We start from the raw sequence: 21,302 nt of genomic DNA, 5'->3' as shown, positions 1-21,302 counted from the left end.
ATAATATACGTAATAACGCAATGCGGTGTTATAATGACGACAAGGCCTCCATGACAACATAGATCTTTACTTCTAATATTTGTAGCTGGGAAATTTGATTCAGTTCTTGAAGTAGCGATGGCCTATCATGACCAGAGCAGTCGCGACTATGGCTGGGCGAAATCGAGTACCTCAGTGATTCGATTCTGAATCACGTATTCACGTATTATGCTTCGAGTCGAGTCGAGTATTCGAGTATCACTCATTATGACGTCACCACAAAGTGTAAGATGTCAAAGTTCAAATATGTACCTTTTATGCCACCACAAAGAATATATTGCGTGTTATCCATCACATTAAAGATATTTTGGTATTTTTTCGACCCTACCGATTTCATTGCAGTTGGTGACAATGTTGTAGGAGGATCATAACTTGAGAAATGTTTTTTCAGTAACGGTCGTATCTTTGTTTGTTTCGAATGCTGCAATACGGCTAATCAAGGTTCCAAGGCTTCCACAGTGGCAAATAGTATCGAAACCATAATTATCGCTGATAAAATAACTTTCAGTAGCGAGGAGCGTATAATTTCAGTACTCCAAAAAATCCTCTTTTGCTACTCGACTCGAATCATTAAAATAGTTACTCGATTCAGATTCGAGTACTGACTCGACTGCGCATGACTCGAACCAAGTCATATGACTCGAGATTCAGACGGTCAAGACCGATATTTCATTGTAATTTCGAAGAACAGTAAAGTAACCACCCTATTAGGATTTCGTCTATTGGTACTGGTACTTGAAAATGCGACCAGAAACTGTTAAAAGTGAGGAAAATTATTATTTTATAAATGCGAATAATTCGATATCACCAAACAGAGTTATACAAGTGGGTTTAACAAGACTTCAACTGGAAACTGAGCAGTCAACACAATGACTTGGACTCGGACTCGAGTCATTATGCCATGACTAGGACCCGAACCTCTGCTCGATGACTTGGACTCGGATTTGACTCGGTGGTGAATTGAAACTGACTCGACTTGACTCGAGTCAAAACTATAAAAGTGAGATTGACTTGTGTCTCGGAGCTTTATGACTTGGTTACAACCCTGGCTCAGAGTCTCACCGATCCGAATGAGTACAGCAGCAGCTTCGACTATCCAATGGTCTCGAATTAACATGGAGCATGTGAATATGATGGAAGGTAAATCTCCGATGATCAAGCATGTCTTTCTGCTTAAAAGAGTAACCAGCGGCATGTATAATACCAGGCTTACCACAAACATAGAGCAATACAGCAATATACTGGCTTGTTTGGAAACTGATGAGATTGGCTTGAGTAGATATAACAAGCGCATAACCTATGGATACAGTGTAAACTTGCCACCAGGATTGAATTATGTGATCTTTCATGCGTCCTAGATCCATGGCGACAGCAAACAGACTGCTTATTTGTAGGGCTACGCCCTGCCTTTTGCTGCAAACAGAAGACAACTATACAAACCGTAGTAGTAAGTAACAGGATGCCAGTTGCGTAAAAACGTGAGCCATCTGAAATATAGCATATCCATCATCGGGGAGATGTAGGAATATATACAGCTAGATATCCCCGATTCAGCACGCTGATCGCAATCAACATACCAATCAATGGTATCATATTATATAGGTCGTTCGCTGAGCCAGTCTCAGGGGTTCGCCGGAGGTCGACACGCACATGCGTATCATATGAATCGTGACGACACTCCCGACTGCCATTTTTCGTTGCACGAAATGACGGAATGGCACTTTCCAATGCGAATCCTTGCATTCCTGAACTAGAATCTGAAAGGTAACAGCATAAGTCAAACCGACGTGCAGTAAATTATCATTATATTATTTTCATTTTGTGTCAAAATTATTTTGTGTTTTCTTTGTTTAACGTGGTTGTTGAAGCAAAGTTCATATTTTGCAACAGTATGCTTTAGCACAGAGATCGGGAACCTATATGGCTAGCGAACCATATACGGCTCTGTTGAGGATATGATATGGCTCTCTGATAAATTCTCAATTTAGTACTTAATTCACAACTTATTTATCAATATTGCTTTGACTTAAATGTAAGTTTTCATAACGGTCAGAATAATTATTGCTGTGACAGCTGATACAAGTTTATGCGTGGTCAAAACAGTTGCGTATCGCTTTCAAAATCCTAAAATAGAATAAAAATAAAATGAGCATATTAGGCATACTGACTCCGTACATCAATACTAATTTTCAAACGATTCATGCAGTAGCTCTGAAAACATGTGCGAATAAGTGATCACATATTTTTATAACGGAATGTCACGATTGTAGCTTGCAGAGGGATAGCAATTAATTGATAAGTCTCGCATGAACCATTACTGATATTCTGAATGAAATCCTTCTACTTTTATTTTAGCGAAGCAGGTCAATATGGGCTTGCGAATAGCCTACTGTGAAGTTAACGTTAAATAATTGTGCGGTTAAATTGTGTTATTATTTGCAAATTATATTTTGTAATTGAATATTATATGATGTTCGTCCGAGTCTAAACATGACTTGACCAACTCTGTAGTGCGAACGGAATCAAATAGTTTCGCACACATTACTTCATGCATCGGATATCAGCATGATTTCATCGGACGAAAATATGTTGCCAAACATCACCGGAAAAGACGCGAGCGTGATTAATCGCGATACTGAAGTTTAATTGTTGCTTTTGCGACTTGCGAGCTATTCTTATGCGATTCGATGTCCTTCAGCTCATGCAGAATCCGTAATGCAGCAGCAAGAGGAAATAAAGCACGAAAATTATCGCGAATGGAAAAGATCACAAATAGAAAGGAACGAGGAATATGGGAGTATTGAGGTCGCATATATAAACTAAATGCCATGCAGAGGTATATTCGCAGGATGGTCAAAGTAGTCCGTAGCACCGAGGCAAAAGTAGAAGGATAGCGTCGCAAATTTCCACTCAAGTGCAAGTATAGGGATTTACAGTTGGTCGACGTTTAGGAGTAACTATTCTATAGGCCAGTTTTGACAAACAAACAAACAAAAAAACTTTCAAGAAGTGGAAGCAGTCTACAATTATAACCATACTTGAGTAAGTAGTGCAAGTAGACTAGGGTTACCATATTTTGGAATCGAAATTTTCAAACTAAGAATACTGGAGGAAAATCTTGCAAAATTGGTAAATTTTTCCCATTTCATGGTCGGTTGACTAAAAAAGGTCAACTTTCTTGCTCAGCTCCCGAATATAGCCGCCGGAGCGTTACTTCAGTGCTGATTTACTGTATCTCAGTCGAATTTGCCCTACATTTAACACGAATTTTCAAAAAAGAGGACAAAATCTCAAAAAGGAGGACATTTAGGCGTCATCGGAGGACATTTTCTAAAACCTGAAAAAGAAGGACAAATCCTAAAGGAGGACGCATATAGTAACCCTAAAGTAGACAACCCTCCTTGAGTACTCCGAAAATAATCAAATATGGAAGTTTCTTCGTTACTGACCATCTCATACTTCAGTATACCGGCGTGTATGTAGCCAACTTGTATGCATGATGAATCCAAATTGTACTGTATCGCGACAGTATATCCAACGGATGACAACCATGCTCATAAGTAGGGCTGGGCAAAATCGAGTACCTGAGTGATTCGATTCCGAAGCACGTAAAATGCTTCGAGTCGAGTCGAGTAATCGAGTATCACTCATTATGACGTCATAGCAGAATATTATTTGTCAAAGTTCAAATATGTACCTTTTAAGCGACCACAAAGAATATAATGCCTGTTATCCATCATATTAAGGATACTTTGTTATTTTTTTCGACCATATCGATTTCATTGCACTTGGTGACAATATTGTGGGATGATCATGACTTCGGAAATGTGCTATTTCCAGTAACGTTCGTAGCTTTGTACTTCATGTTTCTCATGCTACGATACGGCCAATTAAGGTTTCAAGGCTTCAATAGTGAAATTAGCATAAACTCGTTGATCGTTGATAAACTCCTCGTTGATAAATAAATTTTCATTGGTGAGGAACGCATAATTTCAGTACTCGAAAAAATCGTCTTTTACTACTCGACTCGAATCATCAAAATTAATACTCGATTCCGATTCGAGTTCTCGAATCATTGTGCCCAGCCCTACTCATAAGTTTCAACTTGATGGTATATATAGCTGTGGGGGCAGCCTACCTGAAGACACATATTTTTATCTGCAGGTTCCGCATAAAAAACCACTAGCGTTACGGGTAACGGTGATTCAGGGACGTGATATAAGCCGAACAAGCCTACTAAATCTTGGTAAGGCTCTGACTGGTTTCTGTTTTTGACTGTCGAGAACAGGCCTGGGCAAAGTGAGGCCCGCGGAGCTATTCTGTGCGGCCCACGAACATTTGCTTGGAATTCAAAACATAAAACCTACTTTTTAATGTTACTGCGAGGACTAAAACCATTGGCTGTATAAACTGAACCGGAAATTCGTTTACTTTCAAGCCCGTTCATAAATATGCCGCGATTACGCAGCCTATACTTACCTCGCAAGCGATTGCGTAATCCAGATTCAAAACAATGTCAATGTTACAAATTATGCCGCAACTATTAAAGTCACAAGAAGTCACCAAACCTTATTTTCGTAATTCGTAAAACAAGTCAATCAATGACCGTGATTACTAAGTGTCATCATGACCCATCAAGGATAAACGGGCATGTCAAAAACAAGGCCGAAAGCTGAAATTCAAAGAAGGTTTGGAGCACTATATATTTGTTTACTGGTGTCAGGAGTATACCCGTCTTTTAAGTGGTTAGTGCCGAAAAGGTAGCCGTGTTAAAGAGTATAATTTAAAGGGGCGCTACACTCTAAAAATGATGTGGTTTCAAATTGAAGGGCGAACGAAAAAAAATTGGCCGCAGCCATTTTCTTCGCAACCGTAATGGACCTGCAATTTATTGAAATTTCCCTCGGGGGCTACTATCTGAGCGGTGACTACTACTGTAAATTTGTTGACAGTTGATAAACCAAACCCACAAATCGCTGTGGAATACCAACCAGCTCTCGGTACCAAGAGATTCTCAACGGCTGCGATAATCGACGATGTCAACCCAGAATGGAATGAAACGTTCTCGTTCGTCTTGCCGGACGATCATGAACAAAATTCGGCTCACCACGGCGCGATGTTGAAGGTAACATAAAGTCATCCGGCGACTGAAATGTGTCTATCTCTAGCACGGCATCTCATGAACACCCACCTCTCTTTTCCTGATCTAGTTTTTTCTGATCGTGGAAGATTGGCATGATAAAAGCGACTGCATTGCAGAGGCTTCCTTTTCTCCTGCGCAATTGGAAATAGACGGAAATGAGATTGATGAAACAATCGACTTCGGAAAGGTTACGGCTGTTGTTATATCATTATTTTACGTATTGAATTTGAGAACTCTGATATGATATTCGTTCGCAGCGTTAAAATCTTTGCAACCCCATATCACTGCTGAAATCGTTTTTCGGTCACAAATTTTCATACTGTGGCAATCCAACCCCCAATGGGTGCAGCCCTGCTTTGAAATGAATCATATCTTTTTCCGGTTATTAGTACCCATCTAATCTTTGCGTTATTCAAGAGTGCGTTTTCTCGAAATTGTAGATGCAGCGTTATTATCAAGCATGTCGTATAGGCTAACCATTTCCGATCATTTCCATACATCGGCTATAAGAAATACAGCTGAACGCCAAGCGAGATTTCTCGTGTCACAAGTAAAATATGATATGTCCTTGGCGTCAAATGATCTTATAAGTTTAAATTCACATTCTTTGAATTTAACTCCAATTTACAGAAAGGAAGCATCACAGTACGACTGCGAAAAGAGCTCAGGCGAGAATCAGACCGTTCATTAAGCATGATATACCAAATGTTGTAATTGTTTGTTGTCCTCCGTTGCACAGGCGGGAGACAGACATCAGATTCTCCTTGGCTCTTGGACGGGATGAGATGGATCACCGCTTGAAGAGGATTCCAAAAGTAATGAACAGCCTGCAGCGCGTACTAGGTACTGAGAATGGACCTAAAAATCTATACGAAGTACGCAAATGATATTCTGAGACAATCACGAGGGTGGGTAGCTCTATCATATTTGCTGTTTTGTTTTATTTTAGACTCCGGTTATGTCGATAGTAGCGTCTGGGGGTGGATTCAGAGCTATGGTTGGTATGGCGGGAGTAATGGAGGCTCTTCAGGAAACGGGACTTTTGGACTGCATGACCTACGCAGTTGGAACTTCTGGCTCGTCATGGTATGAAGAACTGCGGGGTATATTAATTCAGATCAGGGGTGTCAAACTCAAATTGCGTCGTGGGCCGGATTCAAGACTTCAAATCACTCGCGGGCCGGACCAGTCAGCTGATTTCAAAATTATACATCGTGCCTTTGCTTTTCACGTGAATACTTTATTATCAAGCATATATATGGATAATACACGGCTCACAGGGGTTTTATTCTAGCATATCGCAACACCTTTATCCACGAACATTGGAATTGGCAAAAATATGACGATAATCCGGTTGAATACGTTAAGAAACGACCAAACAGTGGCGCTAACGACGATATAAGTTCCAAGTTGGCATATATCTATGCACACTTTGCTGTAGTCGTAGTCTGGCGTTAGCCCAGCGTACAGCATGCGCTGCGATGAATACAAGATATTCAACTGTAAGCGCGGATGTTGGAATTTGTATTATTATTATTTAATCTCAAATCTGGTTTTTCTTGAGTTCGGCGACCTATCTGGTGGAAAGTGACACGGCCGTGCGACCACAGATATATGAATCATATATTGGCGTTTTCGCGTCTGTGAATAACTACTTTTTGATCCATATTTCCATAAAACTCGAATTAGAGGGAGTGAAACCACGACGCCGTAGTCGGGTGGTTGGTTATAATGTGGCCTATGAACACGCTCGACATTTGCTGTCTTGAGGGAATATTCAATGAAAGTATTTCCTGTAAAAATCGCAATATTTGCTACAAATGTGCTGGATATTGTAAGTATTTTTCAATCTACTTGGAATTGCTTCGCGGGCCGGATGAAATCATCTCGCGGGTCGGATATTTGACACCACTGATTTAGATGATGTGTCGATGTATACCTATTCATCATAGCAACCTAACAATCTGCTGACAATCGTGCCAACGTTTTTTCTTCACCCGATCACGACTATACGTAGCGATTTTCAAAAGTAGGCCTACTTGATGTAGAACTATCAGCATTCGGAAGTTTTGAGAAATACCCACGTAAATAATTTTACAAAGTATATGGGATTAAGGATACGCAGACCGTTGATAATGACTGACCGTACATATAACATTTGGCAATGACTCAGTATACGACTGTTGAATAATGTTAAATGATTCATGGAATCTCATCTAAAACTGCTAATTTGATACATGCAATTAGGGTTGCATTTAAAACAAACCGTGTTTTAAAACATTTTGTTTAAAACATGTTTGTAACAGTGTTTTAAACAAATGCGTTTATGAAAATTGTGTTTTTTTTCCTGACATTGTATAATTATGCCATGATTGTCAATACGCTCGAAAAACATGCAGTATTAGGGTTACCATACGTCCTCCTTTAGGAGGATTTGTCCTCCTGAGGTTTTTGAAAATGTCCTCCGAGTACGTCTAAATGTCCTCCTCTTTGGCAATTCGTCCTGCTTTACAGCTTTTACAGCTATATGATAATGGACAGATTCGACTGAAAATGGGCATAAATGACGATAAATAGCTAATATGGACATTCCATAGGGTCATTCGGGAGTTGATGGAAAGTGATGACTAGGGCGATTTTTGACCTAAAAACCAAAAGCTTTTGACCTAAAAATACAAATTTTGACATTTTTCTACATTAAAAATCTTAATTTTAACCAAATTTGATCTAACGTACGCAAATTAGGTGTTTTCCCACATAATGTTAGAATTGTACTACTTATTTTCATTTATGATTGAAACTGCCTGTCCTTACGAAGTAGTTTGGCCTGAACAAAAAACAAATTTTTCCTCAAAAAATGACAAACTTTGACAAAAACTTTATTTTAAAGAAATCTGGCCGTATGAAGAATTCCAGTAGTTACATTACGCATTATGGTAGAAATAATTAAAATTTCTTGTAGTAGTACAACGAAAGATACTTTCCTACATCCTCGGTTAGAAAGTGTCTGTCCTTACTAAGTAGCCTGCCAAGAATGGAGGCAGAACGTTCAAAGCAGCAGTTGTTGGCTGGCAACACTGAAGTTGTGCGTACACCGCTGGTGACAGACCGTGTTGCTTCATTCTGGCAATAGTGTCTACATCACAATTTTTTATCATGCGGTTCTTGATATAAGAATCATGCAATGCCCATGCAGTCTTCGTTCAGTTGTGGTATTGCGGTACGTTAAACATAACACCATGTCAACCTATTTGTTTCATTTGGATGTTTATGATTCACAATGAACAAATGATGGGCCGTCTAGAACGGTGGGCCCATAAAGTAGGCCGAAAGCTGTTAAATGTCAAATGATAAGTTCACCGATAGTACCAAATCTACTATACAAACGAAATGCAGGTTGCAAAAAAGTTCTAACTTTGGTAACAATTTTGACATCTTTTGACCTAACGCTATAATTTTGACTTTTTTGACATGTCGAAAAAAATTGCCCTATAGTGATTACTTTTGTTTTAGTCAACACCGCAAATTTTCCAGCACAAGTAGAAAAATCGGCTGTTTTCAGTCTTCATCAACTAACTTTTCTGATTTGGTAAAAGTGTCCTCCTTTCTCGATTCCAAAATATGGTAACCCTGTAGCATGAGCCTACCGCAATGTGGAGCGGTTGGAGCCCTAAAAATTGTCGTTGGTTCAACAGTTATAACACGTAGACATAGATAATTGGTACGGAATGGACGTTCTGATGATGATGATGATGATCACCACCGACCGTAAAAATGCTGCATAACGATGTAGTCCTGGTTAAAGATATTCTTGGTCTGTTTAAGACTGGTCGTCGAAGGGGCAATATTTAGCCAGTATTTTCAATTGTCTATGCCAATCCAGTTTGACGTCACAATTAAAGATTCGTGACGCCATGTCAAGAAAAAAACAAAAACACTAAAAAACATGTTCTAAACAAGGGTCATGTTTTAAATAATAATTCATTCCTGTTCTACAAGGTATTTGTCGAGTGCCTATGCCTGGCAGGCCTTGCAGAAGGATCGGCAAATGGAATACCATGGGTGGTTGAAAAAGTCTGTTCAGTCATCGATGCAATGGGAAATGATCGATTTAGAGAACACCATACGATTCAGGTGTCTAATGGCTACACATCTTTTAAAAAGGCTACGTTAAATAATAGTCTTATGTTACGTATAGGAATGTGGCAACATTGAAGCTTCGCAACAACCAACCTGTCACCTTGGTCGATTACTACGCTTACTGCCTAGGAGGGATGACAGTAGGAAGGGATGTAAGTCGTAGCAATGTGGTGGGGGTGGTAATATTGACATTCGTGTGCTTCTGAAGAGATATCATTTATTTCCAGTACGAGATAAGAAAGTTTAGTGACGTGAGAGATTACGTAGCCACGGCCGACGTGCCCTTCCCGCTTATCACCTCTCAGCAAGTGCACAAATCCATCGATGCCTGGACTTATCATGGTAATTCTTACAACGCAATTATTCCTTTCTTCAGGGGTCCGTGATTAATAATAATACGTCATAACTGGGGCATGTTTTTGCAACTTTTGCAACTTTTTTTACACCTTCCAGCAGCTTCTTAAATACTCAGAAGTTATGTAGTATGGTGTTTTAAGCTGTTTGGATTAATTTCATATTGCAACTTTTTGCAACTTTTCTTCATTTTTTATGCAACTTTTGGCATGTTTTATTTTGGTTTTTCAAGCGCCTTTATGCAACATAATTCGATTTTTCGTGCATAATTTCTATGACAAAAACACGAAGACATACACTCGATCATGGAACGGCGAATTTCGGAATAACTGCAAGCTTGGCCTAACAACAAGGCCATTTCGGCAAGCTGCACACTTCTCGGAAACCAGCTACCAAGACAATAAGCTTTATAGTATCCCCAGGACCGTAACTTCCGCCCCTTAAACCCCCAATTGGGGGCGAGCTCGAAGGGCACCCAAAATTATTTGGTGAATGAACATAAATTATAGAGTATTTTTTTGAAATTTTATGCAACTTCTTTCAAATTTTTCTCGCGCTACGCGCGTTTTATAGATCAGTGGTTTATCGAATTGGGCATTTCGGCGTTAGCCATTACCGCGCCACGATGCACCGAAATATATATATGAAGTTTAGGCCAACACGGGATTCCGAGAAGGCACTGGGAAAGGGAAAAAAGCTCGACAGCGAGAAAACCGTGGCCGAAAAGGACTGCCTTATGTTGACCTTGGTCTTTTCGCATAGCAGACGGGAGGTCACGAAATAACAACATGTTACGAATTAATTATACCAACGGCCCCTCCCGCATATTTTCAAGTCAGCACCTCACTCAGCTCTAGCCGTACTTCGTGCGATTAGGACATAAACGTTGCCAATTAGTGTAAACAAATCTCGCCCAGAAGTAGTGTTAAAAACGTTCATCGGGGGTCTGGTCTGGGGGGCGAAGTCCCGGGAGTTTTGTTTATAACTCTATGGGCGCCCAAGGCCAACGTTTGGGGTGGGGGTGGGGTGCTGACGACGGGCTGTTTCGGCCATCCCAAATACATTTTAATGTATTGATAGAAAAACGCGGATAGGGGTTTAAAAAGAGTTTAAAATGTATCATGTTCAACATTGTTTCAAAATATAACGGTCTCATTCCCCAATATCCAACACATCCACTGAGCACCATTTAGTGTAATTGACTGCTTTCAATTTAGAAATAAAATCAATACGCTAAGGAATACAGCTAAAATTTCTGACTCGGCCCGCCAACATATTTTCTGCTTCTCATTAGGCCCGCGGAGAAAAATAGTTGCCCACCCCTGCTGTAGGCAATGGACCTATAACTCAAATCATAAATTTGATGAATATGAAACCAACTCTTCATCCACTGTAGCAACACCTCGAATTCGTTTGAAAATGGGCATATCATTACCAATGTAATTGAACTGACAAGCATGTCTGGTCAAAATTCGATCGAAAACCAATCATAATTTTTCATTCCGTTCGAACTAAATGCATGCCTTTACCCAATTTAATTTGCTGCGTATTATTGAGAACGCTGTTGGTCGTAAGCATTTACTCTAATTGGGATGTTGAATAAGTAGTCCAGGTCATTTTACCGAAATACTAACTAGACTCTATACATAAGTTGTTATTTAATACATTGAGCATGGTTTTATACAATAGTACCAAAAAACCCTCTGCTGATTTAGCGGACTGCAACATTTCTCCGTTCGAAGTGGAAATCCCGCACTACGGAATGAATTTCGACACCGAGCTCTTCAACAGCGAATTCTACGCAGGCGTGCTCAACAAAAAACTGCCAGAACCTTCCCTGCGATACATGCAGGGAATGTGCGGAAGTATATTTGGTTTACGCTTGGCGAAGGTGTTCAACCTGCCGGAAGATGACGATGACAAAGGTAGCTAGAATTGCAATACCAAAATCATTGAGATAACATTGCGTGGATTGAAACTATAACAATCTGACAACATTCCTCCTGCCAACAAATCAGTTTGAATCAATAAGCAGTTCCAGTCGCTACGTTAGTATTTGACTCGACGGGTTAAAGTAGGGTTACCATACGTCCTCTTTTTTGACTTTTTTGAAAGTGTACTCGGAGGACGCCCTTTTGTCCTCTTTTTTGAGATTTTGCTCTCTTTTTTGAAAATTTAGGTAAGATTTAGAGCAAATTGCGAGTGATATGTCGTAAATTAGCACAGAAGTGACGCACCGACGGTGATTTTAGCTGTGAGCGAAAAGATGACCTTTCTTTTTTTTTTGGGGGGGGGGGGGGAATTAACTGGTTTTTGAGAATTCTTCTCCGGTTTTGCAAGTTTCAAATCTCTGAAAAAGTGTCCTCTTTTTAGATTTCCAAAATATGGTAAGCCTAGGTTAAAGGGGGTCTTCCACCTTAAATTTTGGTATGTGTTTTGGCATCATCGTGCTTGTGATGTTGTTATTGAACCGAAGCGTGTATCCGATAGTGACGTGTGTCCCAAAATTATCATCTGACCGCGTGTGGTCATGCTGATGTCATATATATTCTCCGATCACTGTAGGCTAAACGCTCATTTATTTAAAATACGATGTTCAGATAGCCTATTCTGTCATCATTGCAATATTCCGGAAGCTGCGTCGACCATTTTCTCATCAACTGTTCAAGATATGATTTTCAGCGGTCATTTCCCATCGAATCCTGTCATAATCGTAATGTTCCATTCACGACATTTAACCTCGTAGTCCTGAGCTATAACCCCTGTGGTCGGGTTTGTGATTTCATGTCATAGATTCCTATATTGATCAGTATATGGTCCAAGCTGCATTAGTTCCCATATTAACTTATACCAGAAGGTAATTACTAGGGATGGTGTGAACGTGAGGTTCACGTTCGCGTTCTGTGTGTGAACCTCGGAAATTTAGAGGTTCGCGTTCACAACAGAACCTTGGTAGGTTCTGCACTGTGAACCTTTTGGTAAATTGTAATTTTCACTCCATTATAAGATCTTTGGCTCAAATTTATTGCATTTCAACTGCGGGCCACTCCATGCATGGTGCTGGCAACACTAAACGAGCATGCACCATGCACCTCGACAACCTTAAAAGTTTTACTTGTTGCAAAAATTTTCTCGGAATATCCAGCTTTCCGTTTGTGAATATTTAGTGACTCTCTGCTGTGAGCCTGACCCGCAATCGATATACGTAGTCAGCGAATGATGCTTAGTCAACCAATCAATGACATGGATATCGTCTTCTGATGTAAAAAATCGAACTGTCGTACTGGGTCAATCTTGACTTCATATCTTTACTGTATCATTAAAACCAAATCCGTGCGATTAAGGTGCGTGCTACTGCTGCATAACTTGTTGTTTGTGGAATCGGTAGCGAGTATAGAAACCCGTTGTACACTCTGCTCAATATCAATGTAGCAATACTCAGACTCCAAACACATTGTCCGGTCTGGCTACGACCGTTAAGGCGTAAGCTTATATTCCTTGATAAGTCCTCGTCGAAATTGTTGGCAAAGCGACGGAATGTACTGATTTTATGCAATTATTATATCCTTTGATTACCGCGGTTGATACATTTAGCGACGTTTAAAACGCCGATATGTACTTCAGCATTGTGGCATTATGTGGGCCGAATCATCGCTAGGTATCGTGTACTCTAATATATATAGGGCATATTAGGCTATCACTTCATTGAAAGAAAGGGTTGGAATTAGCAATATGACGTCACGTGACGTCACGAGGTTCACGTTCGTGTTCACACAGAACCTTTCAAAAAGGTTCGCGTTCACACGAACCTGAACGTTTCAGAGGTTCACACCATCCCTAAATTACAGACCGTGGCGTACCAGTCACATATGGATGACAAGCACCACTACTACTTTTTTACAACACTCATAATACTACAAATAATATCATATTATGTACTGATGTGGGCGTCTATATGAACGAAGTATAGCTATTCTTTCTTATCAGACTTCTTCGAGCATGTTCACGAGGAAATTGATATGATGCGGCCTAGAAGCGGCGGACTCATCGACTCAGTCAAGTCTAAAGTTGTGGAATGGTTTGAGTATGTCACGTGACGCTAACGGGTACGCGAAAGTAATATTTGCTGTAAAGAAACGGTTTTCTTTGCTGCAGCTTACTGCCGCACTTTATGGACAGAGGATTTTTTGTGAATAGAGCGGCAAAGATACTGAACTTCGCCAGGGGACATTCAGAACAAAAGCGATTTCCGATGAACCCAAACCATGTACGCGATGGCGGTAGGTACCGTTACGGGTTACCGTCATGTACTTGATGCTGGATTACATATAAATTGAAAAACGAAAATTCTTCGAATATTTCGGTCAGATATTGATCTGCCCTTAAAGTTAGTTTGGAATCCGGATGTTTCCTTACGTCCCCTTAGATTTCGGATTCAAAACCTCATGACGAATGTTTGAGATGGCATTGCGTTCCAGATATTTTCCGCACGTTGCGATATATTGTTGCTATTTCTACATGCAAACACTTTTCCGTGCACATTATGAATGCATGGGTGGAAAATAAGTGTATTTGCAATGTTTCCACAATAGTATAGGGCGTAAGTCAGGTCATCGACGCTTTTTGGTACGAAATCTTGCTTTCGCGTCCAGCAGGAGGGTAAAAACGAGCCTAATACACTGATCCTAATGGATATGTATCCCAGGTTTGTACAGTGGGCCGGTGCCTATACGATACTACGATAAGTATCGTAGGCCCCAAGTGGGCTCTTCTCGTGTCTATCACCTTTTTGCGCCTTCACGGGGTGTTACACGAAAGCAGAACCCACTACAATCCTGGTATATGTCTCCGTAACAATTATAGTGTATTTAAAAAGACTACACGCTCTTAGCGAAAGGTGTACGTATCCCCCTCCACCCCCCCACCCCCCGAGTATCACCCCTGATATACGGGTGTTAATGTACACCCATGACACACTAAACCAGAACCTATACCTCAGACTTATACCGCGGTATAAATAGAAGAGTGCAATATTTTAATCCAAATTATGCATGCACGTAGGTAGACACGTGAATTATAACCGCGATATAATTCCGAGTTGGGTTCCGTTTCCGTCTAGTTTCTTACTAAAAACTGAAAATTTTAGAAGTAGTCTAGTAAACTTACTTCTGAAACCAGTTATTATTGAATCTCCTGCACGTGTAATCATCGACATGTCTGTTATTTATACTGTTTTTTGTTTTCAAATCAGAATCCAGAAGAGAAATTCAGGGTCTGTCTTCTGATGATGAACACATCTCGCTCGTCGATGCCGGTATATATTGATAAGTGTCCTTATTCGCCATGAAAGCAACGTGCTATATCACGCCCAGGTCTGCTGGTTAATGTTGGGACCGATGCCATTCTACGACCGCAGCGAAGTAATGATATCCTGTTCGTATTCGATTTCTGTTGCTCGGAAGCAGGTACTTCGAGTCATCGAGTAAGGATACTTTATCTATCTGTAGATTAATAATATAAGTTTTTAATAATAATATAATAAAAACGTAAGGTTATCGAACGAATGCTGAAAACACGTTCGGTTTCGGTGCGAGTTCGAGCAGTTTAGTAGAATTGTAATTCGACGTAGCTCGATTTCAGACATCCATACTATTGATTACTGGGGTATGCCTACATATACTGTCGGGTGTCGAAATTGCAATACATATTCGTGACTAACGGAAAGAACTGAGGACACTGCAAATGTGTGCAATCTCCAAAGATATATTTAGTTTCCGCGATACGGGGACTTTTTCGCACAGTTTCTATGATAACATCTTTCATAAAAGTGATGTTAACTTATACTGAAGCTATTTTATACTTTTCAAAATACAAATTCTGACAAGTAAGTAGTTTTGAATACAAACTAGAAAAGTAGAAGTGGAAATAGTTTGAAAACATAATCAATTGGTACAAGCAGGTAAGACCTACTAGAGTACAACGTAGAAGTATCACTGACCAGATCTGTACCACAGGCAATAGATATAGCTGATATACGTAAATTCTGGGGAATACTAAACAGGAAACAATCATAACTGGGTGGCAGTACATTTTTCGATATAATTCCGAAAAAAAAACATTCGATATCCTTTACCAGACTTTGCTCAAAGCCGCGACCTTGGCCAGAAAAGACGGCCTCAAGTTTCCGCGGATTGACTTCGACAGGATATCGCGCGAGCCATTGAAGGAATTCTACGTCTTCGAGGAGCCGCAGGATCCCCAATGTCCCACGGTGTTCTACTTCTACGCTTGTACCACGACATTCAAAAAAATCAAGAATTACAGAGCCAAGGAAAGGTCATTCTGTAAGTTAGAGAGCAGGCTATAGCGTATCCAGTTTAATTGAACGGTTAAAATCTCGAAATAGAATATGCATGTCCAATTCCAACTTGCACTATACTTACGCGAGTGATTATGATTTTAGAATAGGCTGCTTCCATCTCTACTTTACAAATTTCAGTATTTTAGGCAATACCAGGCCTAGAATACTTTCTACTCCTACTTCGCAACTTGAGTAGGCTACCTACGATGATTCAACTCTTGGTATCTCTCATGCGACGTGAACTTTTCATTATTATATAAACATCGACTACAGTTTAATGCGGATCTTTTCCTTTTCAAGTCGAAAAAATATTCCAAATCGGATCCGAATTCACGAACTTTGACGTGATTGGCTCGAAGACCTACAGCACATTTGCGCTCAGATATGAGGAGAGAGATTTCGAGAGATTAAAGGAATTGATGTGGTTCAACGTTATAACGAATACGGAAGTGAGTGTTGACGAAAATTACATATACACTCGATCTTATGGGTCTAGTTTAGTCAAAGTTCGAAGGAAACATGGGAATTTGAGTTATCATCTTTAACTTGGAACAAATACTTGCTATACCTAATGCAAATTTCCGTATGATTTAGCGTGATATCAATTGGATTGCAGATTTGGACATGGTTTTGAAGTAAACATTTGGATTGTAAAATTTTAAATCGTCTCATCCATGATCAAAGGGATGACAACATTCTCTGATTGTGGAATTTCTACAGAACGTATTGTTTCGTCAGCGGATCTAGTTGCAGTCTTCCCGTATAAAATGCTCGTACTCGTAGACAACCAGATTCCTGTGAATTGAAGTGTGAGGTAGAAACATTGACTAGCCCTACATTTTGGTGTTCGCTCAATCCCAAGTGAGATCTGATCGGTCGCCAGGACCAGTAGAGCAGAATAATATATATATAACTCCCGTGACACATGGAAATTAGGAGTTTGCAAGGTATACCGTACTCATTGATCCTACACTTATCTCGACAGTATGAGCATAGTGTCCTATATGGTGTCGACACAAGCAAATCGCACGGTTCAATGAAATTGTATCACGTCACAGTTTCCATTTGGCTACAGGCAATTTGACGGTGATTTTTGACCGACTTGCCGAGCATTAAATTTGATGAATCGGGTATCAATCGAAAGTTGACGCTGTACTGCTTGCGAAAATATAAATTTTATTCCACTCATGGTCCTGTAACCCCCACAATCAGCCCCAAATTATTCATTGTCGAGTAGATTGGCAGTGTGACGCAACAATGCTGTCTGGCGAGACGAGAGACTAGCTCAAGAGCAAGGATGCGGCCGAGCGGCGAGATTGGGATCAGCTGGCGTCGCGGCAATAGCAATGTGCAACCGCGCCACAGAGAAACGCTGCGCTGTTGATACTTTTTCTATGCGCTTCGGTACAAGCGAGCACACACCAGCCTTTCCTTGACTTGTAAGGGTAGAACTGGTTCCACGGAATGTATTAGGGCCCTACCAATTTTCGCGCAATATCCTTCAGCTGATAGAGATATGTAGGCTACGTCTAAGTAGTCTACATTGGATATGTCAGATTATTATGATATCGATTGCCTTAGCCCGCTTGTTGCGTAGGGCTCCAGAGATGCGTGGCGCTGTTGATACTTTCTATAGGTGCTTCGCTAAAAGCGAGCACACACCAGCCTTTCCTTGACTTGTAAGGGTAGAACTGGGTCCACATAATGTATTTGGTCCCTACCAATTTTCGCGCAATCCTTCAGCTGATAGAGATATTTCTAGTAAGAAAAATATACTTTCAAGTAATAAGATTCACTCAAGACAGCAAATTTAGATAATGTAAATATATCATATTGTAGTATTACAACTACAGTATTGAGTTTTCACTCCAGTCCCCATAAGCACCACGTCGGTGACCTTGCCAAATTCCGAGAAGGCGAAAAAGTGCAAACTCTGGACAATGGACATTCAGTTATTCACAGATGCGAAAAAAATAATGCAAATCCGTTTTACGTAAGTTACATTAGGAATATATATACAGGCTACAGAATGAATATAATTCAAATATCTGTGATACCACTGTATTACTTTTGACGCAAAAGGTCCCCGTCATTAAAAAAAACTGTTTGGTGATTGAAAAATGCTAAACCAAATTCCAACGTCAACGTTTATAGTGATATCAGATATATTCCAGTGAAAAACAAAGGTATGAATTTGGAGGTAACATTTTGGAATCATTAGGCAGGTATGGCCCGCAAGCTTTCTAGTAACGGATTGAATCCGGACAGCGATACCAGTTTAATTCGACACTCCTGCTGTTAAACTTTATTCAACAATCAACATTTTACCTGCTGCATTCGCGGACCAAGTCCTACCCATACGGATCAAATAAAAGCTTGTAATGTATGCTCATGCTCAATGCTCACACTTAACCATAAAAGCGACTATAGAAAGTATCGACACCCGCCATCAACAGCGCGACGTGTCTCTGGAGCCCTACGCAACAAGCGGGCTAAGGCAATCGATATCATAATAATGTGACATATCCAATGTGGACTACTTAGACGTAGCCTACATATCTCTATCAGCTGAAGGATTGCGCGAAAATTGGTAGGGCCCTAATACATTCTGTGGACCCAGTTCTACCCTTACAAGTCAAGGAAAGGCTGGTGTGTGCTCGCTTGTACCGAAGCGAATAGAAAAAGTATCAACAGCGCAGCGTTTCTCTGTGGCGCGGTTGCACATTGCTATTGCCGCGACGTCAGCTGATCCCACTCTCGCCGCTCGGCCGCATCCTTGCTCTTGAGCTAGTCTCTCGTTTCGCCAGACAGCATTGTTGCGTCACACTGCCAATCTACTTGACAATGAATAATTTGGGGCTGATTGTGGGGGTTCCAGGGCCATGAGTGGAATAAAATTTATATTTTCGCAAGCAGTACAGCGTCAGCTTTCGATTGATACCCAATTCATCAAATTTAATGCTCGACAAGCCGGTCAAAAATCACCGTCAAATTGCCTGAAGCCAAATGGAAACTGTGACGTGATACAATTTCATTGAACCGTGCGATTTGCTTGTATCGACACCATATAGGACACTATGGTATGAGACAGTAAGAAGATGCATAGGCCCGTCACTTACTACTAATGACTCAATCAGTTCTCAAATTTGCAGATAATGAAACGAAAAATTCACCAGAAGATTATGCAGAAAAGAATGGCTAGACAAGACAAAGGCTGAGAAGTAAAACGAAATCAATAGGACTGAAAGTTTAGCCTAATCGGATTCATGAATCGCGATCATCAGAAATTTACGTAATTTCATTTAAATTGCGCCTGTATGCATGCATGTATCCATTTCTGTGTATATATTATAGTATTATATTTCATGATCTGTTACTACTTTATAATCATACTAGGCCTGGCCTGGAGTCAACGGTGAATGCAACTTTTGTAATCAATTGGGCGATACAGATAGATGACTTTGATCGAACCGGTGGGTGGCAGTGACGAGTCGTGTGGTTAACGAGTGTTTATATGAACTTTGATCAATGGTCATTTTTGATCAATCATCATCTCTTTTAGATCCAGCCCCTATGCTACATACGATTTCCCGTACTTCTTCTCTGGTGAAAAGAAGACTTGGGGGTTCGTAGAACAGAACACGATATACTTATCTGTATATAACTGTGTCCGGCTTCGAGTTGCGCACTGTGCATTGAACAAAGATGCATTATTTTACCGTCGACGTAAGCGCAGTTATTACTAGTATATTACATACTATCGAAGTTGTTGACGCAACATCTGGCCAATGGTCATGGTCAATGACGATTTTTCGAAACCAAGAAAAAACTATTTTTGAGGCGAGAAAAATTGCTGAAATACTGCAGTCAGAGTAAAATTATACGCGCATAAGTTGAAACAATAGGGTGAGAACACTCCGAAATAAATCATTATGTTTGTTTGTTTTTCCGTTGTTTGATTTTGACGATGAAGCACTTCCGCGAAGAGACTGATTTACCCACATTCGTATCGTGAAACTGTATGGAAGCCACATGTATCGGCTTTAATCGTAATAATAAATAAAGGGTATAGGTGATAAATGGGAGTAATGATAGTAATGACTAATGAGATGCGGTACGCCCCCGACGCCCTAATCCATTCCGTTTCCAAACGATTACACAGGATTGGCGATCCACAAAGCCTCGCAAAGCCATGATTCATAATGTTACAGTCAATCGGGTGACAACAACAGTATAGCATTACGGTTTCGTCGGTTTGAGAGCATATTTCGGCAATAAGGTATGAAGATTGAATGGTTTGAACCTCGCACCAATCGGAAAATCCGTAATTGTAGGAAGAGAAGCTGTTTGCGATAAGTCTGTTTACACTATAACGGAAAAGACGTAGCATATACTCTCGTAATACCATAACTTGGGAATGTCTTCGTCAATCAATCTCGAAATCCCTGTCTATGAGCCTGGCCTGATGACCCATACATACTCAGCCAATGCGGAAGACGTGAATGTTTGCAGCAGTGAATAGACAGTTGACACTATATCGTTGCAACGTGATACAATGATCGCGGTCGCATTCAAGCGATTCAATTCAAAGTATTTTGGGCTGTATTATCAATCATCAGCGCTGGTATCTTTATCTGCACAAGACACACAATCCAACATGCCATACACGAGACACACCGTGCGACGTAATAATAGACAAAAGATGTCGAAGCGGCCAAGTGCGGGTCTTTCAATCGAACATACCCCTCTGCGTACAGTCATTACTAGTATTAATACCAGGCCGGTCGATTTTGATTTTTCGGATGTATTTCTGTTCACATGACATTGCTCTTTCGGTTCTCTTCCTTTCCCCTTCGCCTGTTTTTGTAAAGGCGCCGTAACGCGTACTTGAGTACTTCGAACAAGTAGAAGCTAGTTGTTACTGACCACCTCTGCATAAAGATCTATCAATTGATTAAAATGGCCGAACCGTGCAACGATCGATGTATTCTTTATATCTTATGGTAATTTTTCTGGTCAATTTCACACCACGCAATCACAGTATCTGCTTTTAGGGCAGTGGATGTTTTGGAAACACTCAAAACGAAACTTTATATTTAGCATCCACCACGTCATATAGTTATACGGCCGGTACGACTATTTCACGCCGGGAAAGTGACCTCTCGTGTCTGTCTTCGGTCCACATCACGGATAGTGACATTGAACATCCAAGTCACTTATGTCGGGGAAGTATGACACTTTAAAATCAAGTCAGAGTCAAGTGTA

The 21,302-nt window shown here is 40.4% G+C and overlaps 1 protein-coding gene across 1 annotated transcript; it reads left to right on the top strand.

Annotated features, from left to right (window-relative positions):
* The first annotated feature begins 1,154 nt into the window (after positions 1–1,154).
* LOC145457606 (cytosolic phospholipase A2-like) lies at positions 1,155–20,005 on the top strand. The gene is made up of 19 exons (XM_080335823.1): positions 1,155–1,179; positions 2,738–2,844; positions 4,204–4,285; positions 4,992–5,164; positions 5,250–5,369; positions 5,813–5,850; positions 5,922–6,057; positions 6,132–6,268; positions 9,182–9,316; positions 9,381–9,474; positions 9,550–9,664; positions 11,392–11,601; positions 13,664–13,760; positions 13,832–13,956; positions 14,928–14,990; positions 15,049–15,158; positions 15,813–16,020; positions 16,338–16,486; positions 19,190–20,005. The coding sequence occupies exons 1-19, from the start codon at positions 1,155–1,157 to the stop codon at positions 19,253–19,255; spliced, it is 2,190 nt and encodes a 729-aa protein (XP_080191949.1). The 3' UTR covers positions 19,256–20,005.
* The last annotated feature ends 1,297 nt before the right edge of the window (positions 20,006–21,302 follow it).

This window comes from Botryllus schlosseri, chromosome 15, assembly GCF_051294905.1.
Source record: "Botryllus schlosseri isolate E-star chromosome 15, Bs_hap1, whole genome shotgun sequence".
NCBI classification, from domain to species: domain Eukaryota; kingdom Metazoa; phylum Chordata; class Ascidiacea; order Stolidobranchia; family Styelidae; genus Botryllus; species Botryllus schlosseri.
This window is presented reverse-complemented; position numbering and strand designations above follow the sequence as displayed.